The 18,259-nt window shown below is 43.2% G+C and overlaps 1 protein-coding gene across 2 annotated transcripts; it reads right to left on the reverse strand.

Moving 5' to 3' along the window:
• Nucleotides 1–2,008: 2,008 nt before the first annotated feature.
• LOC310824241 (PHD finger protein 3-like) lies at nt 2,009–17,318 on the reverse strand. Of its 2 annotated transcripts, none has more exons than XM_083697074.1 (17): nt 17,203–17,318; nt 16,369–16,439; nt 15,835–16,094; nt 15,560–15,691; nt 9,146–10,400; nt 8,623–8,899; nt 8,037–8,091; nt 7,827–7,944; nt 7,475–7,631; nt 6,854–6,970; nt 6,075–6,203; nt 5,854–5,992; nt 5,360–5,540; nt 5,073–5,220; nt 4,861–4,950; nt 4,557–4,752; nt 2,009–4,412 (listed from the first exon to the last, which is right to left on the reverse strand). In XM_083697074.1, the coding sequence occupies exons 3-17, from the start codon at nt 16,067–16,069 to the stop codon at nt 2,593–2,595; spliced, it is 5,049 nt and encodes a 1,682-aa protein (XP_083553200.1). In that variant the 5' UTR covers nt 16,070–16,094; nt 16,369–16,439; nt 17,203–17,318; the 3' UTR covers nt 2,009–2,592. The 2 variants fall into 2 exon arrangements, with proteins under 2 accessions (XP_083553200.1, XP_083553199.1); XM_083697073.1 differs by having other exon boundaries at nt 9,146–10,403.
• Nucleotides 17,319–18,259: the final 941 nt, after the last annotated feature.

Here is an 18,259-nt window from a genome sequence, read left to right on the forward strand (position 1 = left end):
ATTCTGTTGCCATGTGGAAAAAGGCTTTATGGTCAGACGAGACCAAGATTGAACTTTTTGGACTGAACTCCAAGCGCTATGTTTGGCGAAAACCAAACACAGCACACCACCCAAAAACACACCATACCTACTGTGAAGCATGGTGGTGGCAACATTATGTTGTGGGTATGTTTCTCTTCAGCGGGGACTGGGCAATTGGTCAGGATTGAAGGGAAAATGGATGCTGCCAAGTACACCCAAATTCTTGAGGACAATCTGCGTCCCTCTGCTAGACAGCCGAAGATGGGCAGGTCATTCACCTTCCTACACGACAACGATCCTAAACATACCGCCAAAAGGACAACGCAGTGGCTTAAGGATAGAAAGGTGAATGTCCTTGAGTGGCCAAGTCAGAGCCCTGACTTAAATCCGATCTGAGGATAAAATCTGTGGATGGACTTGAAGAGAGCAGTCCATCGCTGCTCACCACGGAATTTGACTGAACTCGAACAATTCTGCAAGGAAGAATGGGCAAATATTCTCCAAACTAGGTGTGCAAAGCAAGTAGAGACATATCCAAACAGATTGATGGCTGTAATTGCAGCAAAAGGTGGCTCTACAAAGTATTAAATCATGACTTTTCCAACCCTGTTATTCTTGTTTTTCATTTTTTATAAATTTTCAGAACTGTCGCCTTTTTTTTCATTAGTTTGATGTTGTATGGCTTTTTTTTTAATGGGTTTTGATTTCAGGCTGTACGACAAATATAGTAACTATTTCAAAGGGGTATGATGACTTTCTATAGGCACTGTATATACACACACACACACACACACACACACACCGGCCATTTTATTAGGTACACCTGTTCAACTGCTCGGTAACGCAAATATCTAATCAGCCAATCACATGGCAGCAACTCAATGCATTTAGGCATGTAGACATGGTCAAGACGACCTGCTGAAGTTCAAACCGAGCATCAGAATGGGGAAGAAAGGTGATTTAAGTGACTTTGAACGTGGCATGGTTGTTGGTGCCAGACGGGCTGGTCTGAGTATTTCAGAAACTGCTGATCGACTGGGATTTTCACGCACAACCATCTCTAGGGTTTACAGAGAATGGTCCGAAAAAGAGAAAATATCCAGTGAGAGGCAGTTCTCTGGGCGAAAATGCCTTGTTGATGCCAGAGGTCAGAGGAGAATGGCCAGACTGGTTCGAGATGATAGAAAGGCAACAGTAACTCAAATAACCATTCATTACAACCAAGGTATGCAGAAGACCATCTCTGAATGCACAACACGTCGAACCTTGAAGCAGATGGGCTACTAAAGGGGGTCCAACCCAGTACTAACAAGGTGTACCTAATAAAGTGGCCGGTGAGTGTGTATAAAAAAGCTGTTCCTTTGCTTCATTATCACCTTATTCATTTGACATGGGGAAACCAGTAGGCTAGATAACATATTGACCCATCATGTCATATAGATATTCTTATCCCTCCATTGGTCTGTTCTTTTGTCATCCACAGGAGCCTTCTTCTGTGTGTCTTTAATGTCAGGGCTTGTGAAGCTGCGCTACAACCTGGAGGATGGCTCCAATGTGTTAGGCTGTCAACAGAGTAGATATAAGTGGCAGAACTGAGCATCATGGATTCCTCACCCTTGATGGGGTGGAAGTGAGACAGAATACCACTGAGGAGATGACCACGCTGGATATTGGCAGACATTTTCATCTGAGGTGTATGACTTTGACCTGACAAATGTGGGGGGGGGGCACTGAGTGGAGCCAACATAGAGGACGTCCTGGGATGGCACATCCTGTGGGTATAAAGTGTGCCAAAACGGTGGACGCTGTAGTGCAAATGCCATTGACTCCTTTGTGTGCACCTGCCACCCACCCTGGACTGGCACTGTGCTTCATACTACTGCATTGGGCCTCTGGGATGGGAGGGACATTTGTATCAGGACCCCAGGCAACTGCATTTTCTCCAAAACAGTGAAGGCAAAATGTATATTTTTCTCACAAAGAAATCCTTTAATCAACAATAAAAAGATTAGCTTTATTACGAATTGTACATAACTGTACATAAACACACTGTGCAGAAGGCACACTTGATTTCATGTACATGCCAAGCCAAAATGTACAGTCCATAGAAATAAGTAGGAAAAAAACAAAACATTTGAGCAGTTAAAACAATTATATTGATAAACCAGAACAAGAGAAGGTGCTTTAATGGCAAATGTTTTTTTCCACTCAAGGGTTAATTCTACTCAGCTGAATTACATTCATGTCAAACTGTGCATCTGATGCCTCCATGCCTGCACTTGCATGTTGTTTCATGCAAATGAAAACATAAACCACTTGAGACATATGAGAGCATTTATGCTCAGTGGAGCATATCACTGTAACATACATAATAAAAATACATACAATAAAATTAACAGACATGATTCAAAACTTGAAAATCACCTCAAAGCCATATAGTTTTTAAGAAAGCCAATTTCTGAATGTGTTAATCCTACTGAAACATTTTTGCTCTACTGTATTGTAAATATAATAACATCGACACATTTATAGGAAATAGCACAAAAACAGTTGTAGACTGGGGTACGAAATTCATGAGTGACTATCTTTTGAAGTTCTCCTCCCCTTGTCGTAACCTGAGTCTTTCCTGTGTCTGTCCTTGTGGCGGCTGCTGTGGTCATCGCTGTGGTGCCTTTCTTTCCTTCTCTCACCATGACGGTCTTCTTTCAAGTGTTCGTGGTGCCTGCTCCTTTCCTTGTGCTTGTCCTCGTAGCCATGCTCTCGTTTCCTCCCCCGCTCATTGTCTCTGTCTCGGTCATGGCACCTGCTCTTCTTCCCGTAATGGGACTCACTGTGGTGCCTGTGCCTTTCATACTCATCTCTGTGCTCCTTATGGCCATCCTCTGGATGTCGCGGTTGCTTGGCCCAGGGATCACTGTAGAGCCGGTCCGGGCCCTTGTCCTCTTTGATTATGAATGGAGGTGTGTTGGATGATCCAGCAAATATGTTATAAGCAAGCGGTGGCCCGGGCACTGCATTCAGAGGAGTAGGACGAGGCTGAGGCCATGGTGGGGCATGATTCCTATTCAGGTGATCAGGTGGGGGGAACATCATGGGCGGGGGGACACTCGGATAACCAAAGTTGGCAGGTACTTGGGGAGGATGCAGCTGGGGTGGGAAGGGTGTAGTATTGTTAAAAGTGGGAATAGCTGGTGCTACTTGGGGCTGATATTGGAATTGTGGTGTGGTATAGGAAGCTGCTTGTGGTCCATGGTCAGGATGAGGGTATACAGCTGGGAGAACTAGAGGACCTGGGTTGCTGCTGTTCTGGACTTCTTCCATGGGTCTGTAGTCTGTCTGAGGCTGATGCAAGTATCCATGTTGAGTTGCCACAGGTTGATACTTTCTGGTGCTCAACACAGAAACTGGTTGTTGATCCTGTGGAACTGGATGGCTGGTGGTACCTGAATGTGCCACTTCTGTTCTCTTCTCTTCAGTCATATTGGAATATGCAGAACTCTTTTTCAAGATTCCACTTGGAGGTGGTTTAGGTAGGCTCTTGGGCTGACCCGAAACAGCTTGGGATGGTGAAAGGGTGGATGGGCTCTCTTCAGCAGAAACATTGGATGAGGCCGTAGGAGATGAGAAAGTAGGTTTCTCCTGGTTGGCTTTGTCATCGTCACTCACTGAATCTCCTTTATTTGAGACAGTACTGTTAGGCTCACTCCCAACCGGAGCTGTTGACAAACCTGCCAGGAATGCTTCAGTTGAAACATCTGGAGGCTCATCTTTCAGAGAGACTGACATACTATGGTTAACTGCATTGACATCTTTTGTTAATGAGTTGTTAGAGAGAGATTTCTCAGTCACGCTGGCCGACGTCAGCTCTGCTTTGGCAATTTTTTGTTCCCTCTTCTTGATGACAAAACGGTCCAGTCTTGAAGCACTTTTGGTGGTATTTCCTTGGGCTGCTCCATCAACCTTGGAGGCCTCCTTGGTCTTCTGAGGGTCATCATTTGCTGGTGTGGGTTTACATGACACATCTGGCAGGGGTGGCAGTTCCCCACCCCAACCCAACAGAACCCCAGGGAGAAAGCGTAGTGGTTTATTTGACTCCTCCAGATTGCCCTTATCCGATGAAGATGCCTTCTCAGGGGAGTCTATATTGGACTCAGCAACATCCTCAGCTGTCTTAGGCTGTTCCTCTGCCTCCTTTGTATGTGTAGCAATCAGTGAAGTAAGATAAGAGTTGTCCTCATCCCGGGCAACTTCAGCATTGTCTATGGGAACTGTCTGGGGTTTGCTCGCTATAAACCTTGCCGTCTCATTCAAGTTCACTGGCAAGAAGTCCCTCTTAGGCCTCTGGCGGATGATTAGTCCAAGGAGGAGGTTGGGACGGTTAGCTTCAAATCCTGTAAAATTACACAGAGTAAAATTAAGATTTCTAAAAAAAGACAAAGTAAATATAAATCAATCCTATAAAATCACACAATTAAATGAAGTAATGCTTATTTAAATTCCTTTCAATACTATCAAGAAGAGAATGTTGGTGTTACCTGGGCCATCAAATGGAACGAGTTGGTGTGGAACTTTTTCGATGGCACCCAAGGGGATGAGATACATGTCTTTCACTTGTTTCAAGTTGTTGGCAACCACTCCGAAACGTTTACGGCTGCTAAAGTAGGCATAGAGCAGAGTGTATGAGATCTCATCCTCCTCTGTCTCCGGGGAGAAGCGAATCAGGCACACCTCCTTAAGACAAAACAATGAAGAGATAAAAATAAAAGTCCACAGTTCATGCACAGGTTGTCTGGAAAACTTAGTGTCCTAATAATGCAAGGGAGTGCACTTTATACTCACCTTTGTTCCAGTGGCACGAATCCTTTCAAAATAGTCCCATACAATTTGTGGGGAGATCCTTCCACCAACCTGGATGCTGTCCTGCAGATCCTGATGAGAGTGAGCCTCATGAGTATTTCAAGTTGCAAACTTCTTGTATTTTAAGTTTAATATGCCATTTGCATTTAACAGTGAATCCACAAAAGAAGGAAATCCTGTTCTGTGGTATTTACCTCAGTCAGGTGGTCCAGAACACCCGAGACTGGGTATGCTCTTGTTACAAGCTTAGCCACTGTAGGCATGTTCACGAATCCTCTCCACAAAGACTGCAGGTTGGCGAGGAAGGCAGCCTCATCTACTCTTCCACTTGTATAGTCTGACCTGAAAGAACACACAGCTTTTAGAATGACCCTGCAACTGCAGTATGACTTACTACAGAGGAACCAGTTTTTTTACATTGACACTTTACTTTGTATGTGTCCTGACCCTACATATAGAAGAATCATACAAGAAGACACACCTCCGCTCATATTCAGAGCTAAGGAGGCTCTCTTCTAACACACTGAGGTGGAGGTCGTCATCCTTTGCAGTTGAGGGCGTGCCCTTTGTTTCTCCCTCCATGCTGGACTGCCTCCTCACAACAGTGGTGGCCACCTTCACAACTTTGGTTGGAGCCTCCTCGACAGGTGGAGCCATACGACCTTCCAAAACAAATTAAATTGACTCAAAAGAAAAAAGAAAACTGGTAAACCTTAAAACATGCTGACAAGGTAAATACATTACAACACAAGTAATAATGTGGTAGCGATTCATGTTATTAGTTGGGCTGAACTGAATTTGAAGGGATATTTTCTCTTAATATATATTTTCATATTTAGCCTACAAAACTGTATCACATGTTTTATAGTTTTTAGTTTGATTTGAATCATTGGCTGTTTTATCTGGGGGCTCAAAGAACATCTGCCTCTCCCTGATTCCATCTGGCCCTGGTTATTAGTAACAATCAAGGCCAACCTGTGCAGATCTTGCAGTGTAGGTCAAACAGATGAGACTTGTGCTGGCTGGTTGTATCTTTAACAATTTTGATGGTCTCAGTTTTCTTCTCTTGGGGGGCTTCTACTGGCACCTCAGGAACTTTGGGAGCAGGCTCTGGCTGTAACACAGTACAAAACAACTATGGGGATTCTGAATTCATAATGAATGTAGAACACAGACTGGTGTGAACTGTCTCTCACCTCCACCTCTATGGCTTCAGGTGTTTTCACAGGCTCCTGGCTCTCAATTTCAATTTCCCCTTTGTGGGTGATCTTGGTGATTGGTCGCCTCTCTGCCTCCCTCTGCTCTTTTTCAATCATTTCAATAGTCTGCAAAAACACAACATTGTTGATTAAAACACACAATAAGCAATAACTTTAGCATATCAAGCTCACGTCACAAACAATAGTCTTATACCAAATAATAAACCATACAGATACATTGGCAGATATATTGCCAATGAATGCATCATGAAAGGTGTGTTTACGTTCAAAGCATTTGACGTTAAAAATGGGCAATTTGAGATTGGTACATCCATTTTGGCCTTTTAAATTCATGATATATAGCCATTGATTGTTGAAGAATATAACAAATGCCTCATGAGCTTAGTTCAACTGTCTAACCCTGTCAGAACCCAAAATATAGGCTTGTTTTACTCCATTATTTGTACACAATGTATTGTAACACTGTATAGTTTCAAAACATTGGTTAACTATCATTTTTATCTCATGGATCTCATCTCATCCATAGCTCCGTCTATGAATTTGAGAATGGTTAAATTTCTCAGCCCCATCCCTCAGCTGTTTACCAAAAAATGTGGTGGGGGGAGACCACATTCAATAACCTTTAATAACAATACAATAAGTATCTAATAAAATCAACTACTTATGTTACTTGCATCTTAAAAATTATTATGCTGTTAACTACTCAAAGCTTAGTAGTGAAACAGTTGTTTCAGGGAAGGAAGGGAGTTGCTTACATGTCGATTCTCCCTCTGTCTCCAAGCAGCCAATTCTTGGGAGGCTAGTTCCTCAGGGCTCATTCGAATTAAATGGCCTGGAGAAATTCCCCCTTTGAGAACCCTCTTGAATAAAACCTGAAAAACAAGTCATTGAAAGATTCCCCATTTAAATGCTTTTTAGTCTAGGCCTAGGTTTAATCTAAGTCCAAGAGAGGTCCCGGTGCATATTGGAGACTACTGCCGGTTATTCTGTTTAGACCCCACAAACATTATATGAAAATTATGAACCTACAATGTTTACATAGTGGTGCCGCCAAGTTCACAGCGTGGCACAGCCCCACTCTTGCATGCTTTGGGGAGAACCCTGAGGATACATACCGGCAAAAGTCATGTCGCTTTTTTCACAATTTATTTTTGACCCGGTGTGTATTATTGGAGACAGGCGTTTGTTGGAGACTCAGCGCTTATTGGAAGTTTTACAGTAATATACTGAACTGCATCTAATTTCGAGAGAAGAGTACTGGAAACTGCAAGAAAGTGTATCTGTGTGTAATGGGGGTAAAAAGATGACTGCAATTGTAATTAATAGATTATGATTAAGGAGACTTGTTTTGTAAATGTTATGACATAGTAACTTACATTGTTTTTAGTATCTTTGAGGTTGAACGTTAAGCTCCTGTACTTGCTCTTGTATTTGCTGTCAGTGTCCCGGTAGAAGTGGAAAAGCTCTCTCTCAGTCTTCTTAGAAACTTCAGCTACCTTCTCTGTGGAGACCTTGAGGTCGGACTCCTTCAACCTAAAAACAAAAGTTGACAGACACACACAGTAGTCCTAAGCTTTAAAAACAATTATTATGGCAGGCTGTGTTTGGTAGACATTGAGAAATCAGAACACGTTAAGTTGACTGAACATAAAAGCAAATGGTGCAACAGCCAACATTGATGGGGTTTCTAGAAGAAGTCTCCATTAGACTGTCATAATGGATGTTTACCGTTTCAGGAGGATGTCCTTCAGAGTATCACGCACACTCCTCCTGATGTGCTCCACAGATGGCTTCTTTGAGGATGCAGGTGACATCTTGCTTTTTGTCTCTTGTTTTACGTGCACTCCTATTGGGACAGAATGGCAGACGTTATTCTCAACTCTGAGCAGGTGGGGGGCACTGTGACAACATACTGCATGAAATATAAAGTAAAAGTACCGGTTTTCTGTACTGCATCTTTGACCTCTGTTGACTGCCTTCTTTCCGCAGAATCCTACATTAGGTCAAAACACAGACATAAATTGCATCCTTAGTGAAATAATTTACATCTAATGACCAAGACTGATTCTAAATGGTGTAGGTAATTTTTTTTTAACATCAGTGGTATTTGAGGAGTGATCAAAATCTAAATTGCTTCAATGGTACTGAAAACAAAATGGCATGGCAATGGTGAAAAAGAGTGAATGCAATTGACAGTGAAGAATGGTGTGGACATCATGGTAACCATACACCCCATGTGTAAAGTGGCAATAAGATAAAGGAATTTAAAAAAATTAACAAACCCTTGTATGGGGGGGTAACACTGGTTTTGAAAAATATCAGCTGAATTAGCTGAAGAGGACACAATCTGCATCATTAAATTAAACCAATAATTAGCTTGAAAAGCAGCAAGGCATTTTCAAAGGAAAATGCTAATCACTGTTACCAAAACAATTTTTGCTGACAGCTTGTGCACATTTTAAAATGACACAGTAAGGGTTTAAACAGCTATGTTCAAATAAATGGATGCAGGCTAATGACTTACTTTTCTGGATGGCCTAACTCCCCCTGACGTGACAGGTTGTGAGGACCCTTGTTTCTGCTTGAGAGGTAGCTTGTTGACCTGGGCCTCAAGCTTGGGCTGGTCCTCCATCTTGGTGCCTTCCTGGGTATCAGGCTCCACCTTGGTGTTGTCCTCAGAGCAGCATTTGAGACAGACATACACCTGGTCGTCCTTCTCCATTTGCTGCACTTTCAACAGGTCAAGTCCCACACAGTCGCCATGGAACCAGTAGCCACAGCGACCACAGCCTACCATGAACCTAAACAAAGCCATGTTGTTTAGTGTCCAGACAACGTGTGCTCTCAACGCAGCAGAGATGTTTTAATTGTCAAGCTGTGCACCTGGTCTTCTTTCATACTTTTCATTCAAGGGATTTGATTTGAGACAATTCTAGATTCATGTTGTTACTTAAAAATCTTAGTAATTAAAAAGTTGCCTTCATGCTACATTTCTTGCATTTCTACACATTGAATGTGAATAGTAAACACTATTGCCTATTACCTACCTGTTGCTATGGTCTGTCTTGCATAATCCACAGCTCTTGCTTAGCTCCCATACAGTCTCACATACAGGTTCCTCATCAATAGTTTCCTTTTTCACAACAGGAGCGTTATCAGGGATGAACAACTGCGGCTCTTCCACAGAGATGGTCCTGCTAGCATTTCTGCTCTTCTGTTTTTGTAGGGTCTTCTCTGGCTTTTTCACTTTATGTGGCTCTTGCTCCCCAGCCTCCACCTCAGGTGTCTCCTTTAGTGGATGGCCAGGTTTACCAGGCGACAGGTGTGCACTTTGTGATTTGGGTCCAACGTGAGAGTGAGGGTGTTTAGACATCCCCTGTTGCACATCAGGACGGTTGTCAGGCAATAACGTTTTTTTTGGGGAAAGAGCCATGTCTGGTAATTTCAGTTTTAGTTTCACAGGACTTCCATCTTGCAATCTCTGTATTTTGGGGGCGGGTTGAGTTGAGCCATATTCTGATGGCCTTTTTAATGACATAATGACTTGCTTTCTTGTCATGGCTTTGATACTTTCTAAGTCACCTCTCTGGATCTTTTTTGACAGGACATGTTGGGGTCCTTTCACCATGCTGCTTAGTCTCCTTGGAACCAAATGCTTATTCTTGGCTGAGGATAGTGCCTGCTTGAGCTGCTTGTTGGCTGGAATCCTTTGCTCCTTACCATCTTTGTTTGCCACCCCGACTGGACCATGCTTCTGAGAATCACTTTGGTTGTTGAGTTTGGTCTCTGCCAAGCTGCCTAGGATTGCCCCATTGGCAGCCTGAACATCATTAGGATTAACATAAGGGCCTAACCCAAGGGGAAGGTCGCCATCACCACAACACTTCACAAGGGTCTGAGCAATGTCTAAACTTCCAAAAGTCTGTGGTGTCAGGTTCTGCACATCGACAGCTTCATTTTGCACCATGGCATATTCCATAACCCCACCATATGAGAAGCCATGCTCAAGGCAAATAGACTGGTCCGCATTTGTATGGGAGGGTCCTGGAAGCAGCTCAATTCTGAATCCACCAACTGTGACAGTCAACCGCCTTAAGACGACGACAGGATTCAACCAAGGTCCAAGTTCAAGATCATAGATGTTTATCCGACCCCCGAGGGCCAACTCTCTCTTCACCTGAGAGGCACTTGCTCCCTTCTGTATCAGGACTGGCTTTTGCTGCCTGTTAACCCCTCTCTTCCCAGGTCTTCCAGGGGGTTTGGTATTGATCGATTTGATTGAAGACTCTTTGCCTGCACCTCCTTCTGAAAAAAAAAAAAAAGGAGACAAAAAAAAGGAGACAAAAAAAGAAAAGGAAATTGAGAATTACTATGAATTCTGATTTCACATTTCAAGAAAGGAATAGCTTAATCAAATCTGTGGATATGAACAAGATTCAGATATGGAAAACATTAAAGGAGCAGGGTGTAAGTTTGTTAGAAATCTGCCACCTCTGTCCACACAACATCATCCTCCTTGCAAATAATAATATAACCCCCGAAAAGGACTTGCCGTGTTGGACAATAATTGTGTTTCTGCATGCGCGTACGATTCGAAGGAGGCACAAGCATTTTTTCTTCTTTTGGCTCTATACTCCAAAAGTTTGGATTTTTAATCAAACAAATACAATGGAGGTTAAAGTATAGATTGTCGATTGTAATTCAAGTAATGGGACAGTTTTATATAACGTCCAAATTAAGCAGTCATGTTTAGTATTTGAACGACAATGCATGCAATAACTGCCTGAAGTCTGCGACCCATTGACCACACCAGACGCTGGGTGTCTTCTCCGGTGATGCTCTGCCAAGCCTGTACTGCAGCCATCTTCAGTTGTTTGTTTTGAGGTTTTTTTTTGCCTAAAATCTGATCAGGAAATGAAATGCATGTTCAATTGAATTTAAATCTGAAGAATGACTTGGCCAGTCAAAAACGTTACACTTTCTGGCCCTGAAAAACTCTCTAGTTGCTATGGCAGTATGTTTTGATGAAGCGCCATCCAATGAATTTGGAGCCATTTGCATGCACTTGAGCAGACAAGATGTTTTTGTACACTTCAGAATACATTCTGCTGCTGCTGTCAGCAGTTATATCATCAATTAAGACAAGTTAAGCCAGTTCTAGTGGCAGCTATACATGCTCAAACCATAACACACCCTTCACCATGTTTCATAGATGAGGTGGTATGCTGTAAATCTTGGGCAGATAATTTTTTCTCCAAACTTTCTCTTGCAGATACATAATATTCGTCTTATCTGTCCACAATTCCTTTTTTTCCCCCCAGACTTCTGCAGGCTTTTTAACAAACTGGAACCTGATGATCCTTTTTGAGGATCGCCGTGGTTTGCAGTTAAGCCTCTGTAGTTCGGCTGGGGACGTATTCTACGGATGGTAGCTCTTTCTCAAGGCCTACATGCTGAAAAATAAGGTAATTTCATCATTAATTATGTCTACTACCAATTATCCGGTTTGACATAGGTGATTAACACTGAAAAAGTGTTGTTGCGCTTTAACCCATTTGTGCCGGATGCTGCGCGACGCAGCATTGCCTCTCCCGCCGGTTGCTGCGTAACGCAGCATTGCCTCTCCTGCCGGATGCTGCGTGGCGCAGCATTTTTTATTTGTCGTATTTTTCATGAGGCGTGCAGCATATAATGCACTGTCATTGGTTCAAATACACGAGGTGGGTCTTGTTGATTTTTTTCAAATACGTGACCACCCAAATGTCATGTGGATCAATCAGACATACACGTGCGTTTATTGTAGATTTTATTTTGAGAGCGGCGAAATGGCTACGGCAGAGGAAAAGTTTGACAGCGAGGGCAGTGACAGAGTTGGGAGAGATTGAGGAGTTTGAGAGGGAGGAGGAGGTAGAGGATGATTATCTACCTGATGATCCTTTGGATAGGGATTTCGGGACAGACTGAGAGGAGGAGGAGGACGACTTTCTCGGATTCCAGGTAGACTGGAATTCTTTTCGCGAATTTTTACCGATGAGCTTTGGGACATGTTGGTGACGGAAACGAATCGGTACGCTGAAGAGACGCGCGGTCAGACCCCCACCTACTCCATGTGGAACCCTGTCTCCAAAACGGAGATGAAGACATTTGTCGGGCTGTGTTTCACCTTCGGCATTTTGAAGCTGCCAGCACGCAGGGATTACTGGAGGCAGACCAAATGGTTGTACCAGACCCACGTCCCCAAGGCCATGGCAAGGGACCGCTTTGACATGATCTGGAGGTAATGATTTGTGTTTTGTTTTCTTGCGCTCTCTTCCGAGTTCCGTTCTCTCACTTAATACATATAAATAAATACAATGATGGCAATACATGTTAGGCTTAAACTCATTAATCTTATCATATGCATTTTCAGATATCTCTATCTCCAAGATAACATGGACCCTGCCGTGGACAAATCGGACAAGCTCTGGAAGCTCCGGGGGTTCATGGACCTCCTCCTGGTTAGATTCCAGGCACTTTATGAGGTCAATGGCTTTGTGACCGTGGATGAGTCCATGGTAAAGTTCAAGGGACGCCTGGGCTTCCGGCAGTACCTCCCCATGAAGCCGGTGAAGTGGGGAATAAAGGTGTGGGTCATGGCGGAGAGCAATACAGGCTATGTCACCAATTTTCAGGTGTACACGGGGGGCCATTCAGGGTAAGACGGAGAAAGACCTGGCTCACCGGATAGTCTCAGACCTGGCGACACCTTATTTCGGGTCCAACCTGTCCGTATACATGGACAACTTTTACACCGGTGTGAAGTTGATGGTGGACCTCAAGACCAGGGGGGTGCAAGCTTGTGGAACGGTGCGTGCCAACAGGAAGGACCTCCCCAAGAACAAGGACCTCACAAAGCAGGCTGGCTTGAACAGGCATGAGTTCAAGGTGGCGCAGCGGGATGACTTGACCTTCTGCATCTGGCAGGACACCAAGGCAGTGATGGTCCTCTCCAACTACCATGACCCGACAGATTATGGGTCAGTGAGGAGGAAGGCCAATGGTCAACGCCAGATGGAGGTTCGGGTGCCAGCATGCCTTGCTGACTATCAGCAACATATGAAGAGGGTAGACCTTCTGGACCAGATGGTGGGCTACTACCAGATCCAACATCGGTCTACAAAGTGGTGGAGGAGGCTGTTCTTTTACTTTGCTACGGTGGCGTGCTACAATGCCTTTGTGGCTGCCAGGTCTGCAGGAGGAGCCGAGTGGAAGTATAGGAGGGGCGGCTACAAGGACTGGCTGGAGGATCTGACCATGGAGCTAATCGTCCCCGTCACTGCAAGAAGTGCTCCCCAGGTGCTCCCCACCACCCCAGCTGGAGCTTCTGCTGAGCATGACCTGGTCCAGATTAACAATAAGAGGAAGACCTGTAGGGAGTGTTCTCTGAAGCACCACGGCACCAACGTGCGTCCTGGGTCAACTCTGATGGGGTGCAGGCAGTGTGACGTTCCTCTGCACCGCGAGTGCTTCATGCACCACGTCCTTCGATTCAGGATATAGTGAAACTGAGACTGTTCCCAGTTCCACCTCAGGACTTTCCCCACTCCTTCCCACTCCTTTCCCACCTCTCTCTCATACCAAGGTGCCTTGGTCTGTGTGTTGGCATGTTTAAAATGTTATTTGTTATATAAATAAATCAAATAAAATATTTTTTTCTTCCCCTGATTTTGAGGATTTTTAGAAAAATGTGTTGGTATGTTAGTGCTAAGGGAGCATGTTTTAATACAACCTGTGATTCTTACCTTTAAAATGCAATTTATTTCATGTTTCTACAGAGGCTTAGATATTAAGGTTTTGGTAGACGTTGACAATTCTTAGTATTTTTTCGGAAAACCCTCAGGAGATAAGGACATTAATCCTAGAATACCATAGGTTTTGATAGCCGTTTTTAGCAGGCGTTTTAGGAGTAAATGGGTTAAGTAATTAGACAAGCAAAGCATCTGGCGAATTTAGGCCTATAGGGAAATAGCAGAATACGGCTACCTGTGTTGTAGGCATCATTCTCTCTGTTCAGCTCAGTTCAAGAGGAGTGGTGGACAAGTGCACAAACCTCACCAAATAAATCAGCGCTGGGCGGCAGAGAGGCTGTGAAATGTGCTTGAGTGGGAATGAGTGTGCGCGCACAAGAAAATACACTGATACCGGACTGTGTTATTGGGGGGCAATATTCTGTTATCATAATGAGACCGTGTTTTGCGTTGTTCCTATATACTAAAGGTTTTCATGACAAATTAATATTCCTGTGGTTAAAAATAGACAGAAAAAGTTTGAGAAAATCCCGAAACAAGTTTTTGTTTCATCTAACTGGATAGGAATTCCTTCCTCCATCGTTAACGTTTACACGTTATGCATATGCAGCAAGGATGTTAGTGTTTCCCCAAGGTTTTTTTTCCAGCAGTGTGGGGTCAAGGTTTTGAATTGCACACTCGCTTGCGTGGGCTGCTGGCGTGGGGCATGCGCACATGCTGGCATTGCCCCCCAACTGAGTTGGGGTGAATATCAAAATTAGATAAAACAAGACTTGAATTCAAACGACACTAATTTTAGAACATATATTTATTGCCATTTAAGACACATGGTGTAATGATCCATCCGAAGCGTACTGTATACGATGTTCTCCGTGTTGAAGTCACACAATAAAGCTTTAGGATGTGGAAAACCAGACAGGCTTGTATCCAATGAGACGGGGGGGTGTGCCTTACAATCAGAAGGTGTAAAGGTGATTATTGTTCATATTACTGTGCTTTATTGTATATTGTAAAGAATATGTAACTGTAAAGTGTTTTCAGCTCTTGTGACCTATAGTAGACTTGTCAATGTTCTGTGGAAGATGGCTTTTAAAATTAAAAAATACATTTCAGATATTTTATTTGCACTTTGTCTCCTTGTCATGTGTAGTATGTTATTCTGAACTATGATCTGAACAAATCCACACAAACTTCAAGGTGTTGCCTATCAAATGGCATCCTGCTTTTGCATATGATCATCATATTTCTAATGTTATAAGCAGCTTAGTTTGGGTATGTTTTTTAGATGGAAATTAGTCAAATAGGGCCTAAAGCTTAAGAGGTTAAGCCTTGGAAGACCTACCAATTTGGGGTCCTGACAGTCTGTACTTCCCAGACAAAAGCGGTCTCTCTCCTCTACTCCTCCTCCTCCTCTACTACTCCTCCTCCTCTTCTTCTTCTTCTTCTTCTCCCCCTCTCCTCTCCTCTTTCTTCTGCCTCTCATCTCTCCCTTGCTGCACTCGCCTCTACCCCTACCTGTCTGGTAAGGTAAATACACTTGATAAACAAATCCGTAGGATAAAGTATTTGTACCCCTTCAAAGTTTCAGGGGCATTTTCATGAGCCCATAATCATTTTAAGACCAAAAGAAAAATTAGACAGCAACAATTAAGCAAACTTAAAACAACAACTAACCTTGAGTGACTCGACCTGCATATTTCTTGGGTCTGCCAACTGATCGTTTGACTCGTGCAGAGACCTCACGAGTCAACTCCCCACCAGTGTTGTTAAGGCCACTCTCTGTTGGACTACTGTCAAAATCTGGAACTAGAGAGAAGAGGGACAACAGGTAGACACAAAGAATCAAGCACATTAACGTAATTCACCTTATCAAATTTGGTCAGTTATTCAAATTGGGGGGGGGGGGGGGGGGGGGGGGTAAATGGTCAATACAGTGGGAAAACGCATACCTGTTGACCCAGCAATCTGAAAGTTTGTGTCATCATTATCTCGGAGATTGAACTGGGAGCTTGCAGATCCAAACATGGGATCTTTGTCACTAAGCATGTTCTTTAGCGAGTCTCCCAATTGATTGAGACTTGTTCCAAACACATTGATTGCTTCACATTCCAAGTTCTGGCCTATTAATAAGGAATCCAATTGGTCACTGGGAATTAAATGGTTAAAGGTGTCAACTATATCCATGAATGCTGTTGCCTTTGTGTTAGCTCTGCAGGAACAAAAGAACAGACTACAGATTAAAACATAGACAAAACAATAATTATATGATGACATCTGAAACCGCTCATGTACAGCAGCATTGAACAAGCCTGACTGCCAATCTGTATCTAATCAATGTTGATTACTAGAAATTTTTTGAACATTTGGTGCAGACAATTGAGCTAATGTTACAGCTATCAAATATAAAGCAGCATCAGTTAACCAGAGAGTTGGCATGCTAACGTTACATGTATGAGGATGTTCCACAGCTGTAGGCTACTTACTGTGATGACTGACACCTCCTGAAATCTTCATTACAGAACACCTAACACGATCAACGTGAAATTCCGTATATCTAAAAACGAATCGATGAACACAATAAGATTTAATGGATAAGTGTTTTTTTAACATGTTGCAAATATAGCACTAAACTTTGAGAGGCGGACACGGGTTCAAGGTAACTGCAGACAAACAATCCATCAAGTATCACTAGCAATGCATGGATATCCTAGCTAACGTTGCTGTAGCTAAGCTTGCTAAACCGTTAGCGAGTTGGGGGAGGGATATGGTTGTTCTCCCCCCCCCCCCCCCAAAAAAAAAAACGACACTTGGTGAATGCAGTGGCTTAATCGTTGCATAAAGTATTTAGCTAATGAAGTACATATCAAACGGTAAAGGCTGCATGTTGGCTAGTGGTGGTAGTGGTAAGCTGGCCAGCTAGCTTGCAAAGAAGCTTGTACAGGCCTGAGTACAGCAGCCAACATTTCAGCTGTGTTTGCTAGTAGTAGTAGGAAGCTAGCAGTGTATTAGTGTAAACAATAATAGCAAGGTTTATGAGGGGCTTAATTCTACAACAACACATTAAGACAATCCCACTACCCTTAAGAACACAAAAATAAATTATGCTGATGTAGTTTTTTAGCTGCTGTAATATGATGACAGACAAAAAGTTAGGCCGCTGCATGTTTGTTTGCAGCCAGCAATTAGCGTGCTAATGCTAGCTAGCTAGCACAGACGCAGCAATGATCATGCCCCCCCCCCCCCAGTTTCATATTCTATTCAAGAGATGCATCCACCGGAGTTTGTGAGTGACATGTATAATGGCACGAACCTATTACCTTTCTGTCAACGCCTGTACATTTCCGAGCGATTATATTAACTCTAGCACAACACAGTGCTAAATCCCCGATACTTCCTTGAGCTCCGTCGCCATTCGGTCAAGAAACGTTTGCCGTCACGTGGCTCGTGTTTACAGTGGGCTTGTTCACGAGTGTCGGTTCGATTGTCATGTCAGACAGCTGCCATCAGATCTAGTAAAATAGCTTTCAGTATTTCATAATCCACACAAGACTACAGGTGTTGTCCCTCCACAGACGTAAAACTGAGGCTGAAATTATAGTGCAATATTTTGAAACTGAATCTTCCCAATCTGGCAATGTTTGACTACTGGAGGGCATCATAGGCAAGGGAATGGCTTTATAGGGAAATCATATGAGCCACAGTGTGACATTGAATTCCATTTCTCAGTCATGGTTTAAAATAGTCTCAGACTTTCCCTCGTCTCGATTTAAAAAGTCTGATTAGGGCTAATCTAGACCTAAGTGAAGTCTTAAAGGTTTAACTTCAGATTAGTGCAGTTTGTCAATGGCAATATTGGGAAATGACCCATGAACACCACAGAGTGCAACCATTTTAGATGTGCAATCTAGTCTATGATTAAAAGGCTTCATCTGCTTTTTCATTTGTGTTGAATTCATGCAAACTGTAGTTCAGGTTTTCTTTTACCTGGCTACTGTTGCAGAATCATGCAGATTTTTCTCAATAATTATGTGTTTATACACACTTAGCTTCAAGGTTTGTTTATTTCAAATTAACTAATATTCAGTCAGGACACTTACATCGTTTAATGAAAATGGTAATACATTAGGTTGGCATAATTGGATGGCTCTACTCTGATATAGCTCCCCCATAAACTTTTAAAATCCCCCATAGGTAGGTAAAAACACTGAGCGAACCTGCAGGTGGAAGCTGGGGTGGTGGGTGGGATGACCAAAATGAACTTGCATAGCCAGTGGCGAAAACACTGTTGCATAACTCGGATCTTTTAAGCCTAGTCCTGTGAACATGTGATGTGTTGCTTTCTTTCATACGTGGATACAGCTGTCCATCACCTTC

Source organism: Argentina silus (assembly GCF_951799395.1).
Source record: "Argentina silus genome assembly, chromosome: Y".
NCBI lineage: Eukaryota > Metazoa > Chordata > Actinopteri > Argentiniformes > Argentinidae > Argentina > Argentina silus.

What these genes read in the sequence shown, in the direction of transcription:
- LOC310824241 (XM_083697073.1), bottom strand. Translation starts at nt 16,069, where the DNA reads ATGGATATAGTTGACACCTTTAACCATTTAATTCCCAGTGACCAATTG. An exon ending in TCAGATTGCTGGGTCAACAG is followed by an intron (nt 15,692 to 15,834) that starts GTATGCGTTTTC and finishes TCTTCTCTCTAG; the next exon opens with TTCCAGATTTTGACAGTAGT. An exon ending in TGCAGGTCGAGTCACTCAAG is followed by an intron (nt 10,404 to 15,559) that starts GTTAGTTGTTGT and finishes TTTTTTTTTCAG; the next exon opens with AAGGAGGTGCAGGCAAAGAG.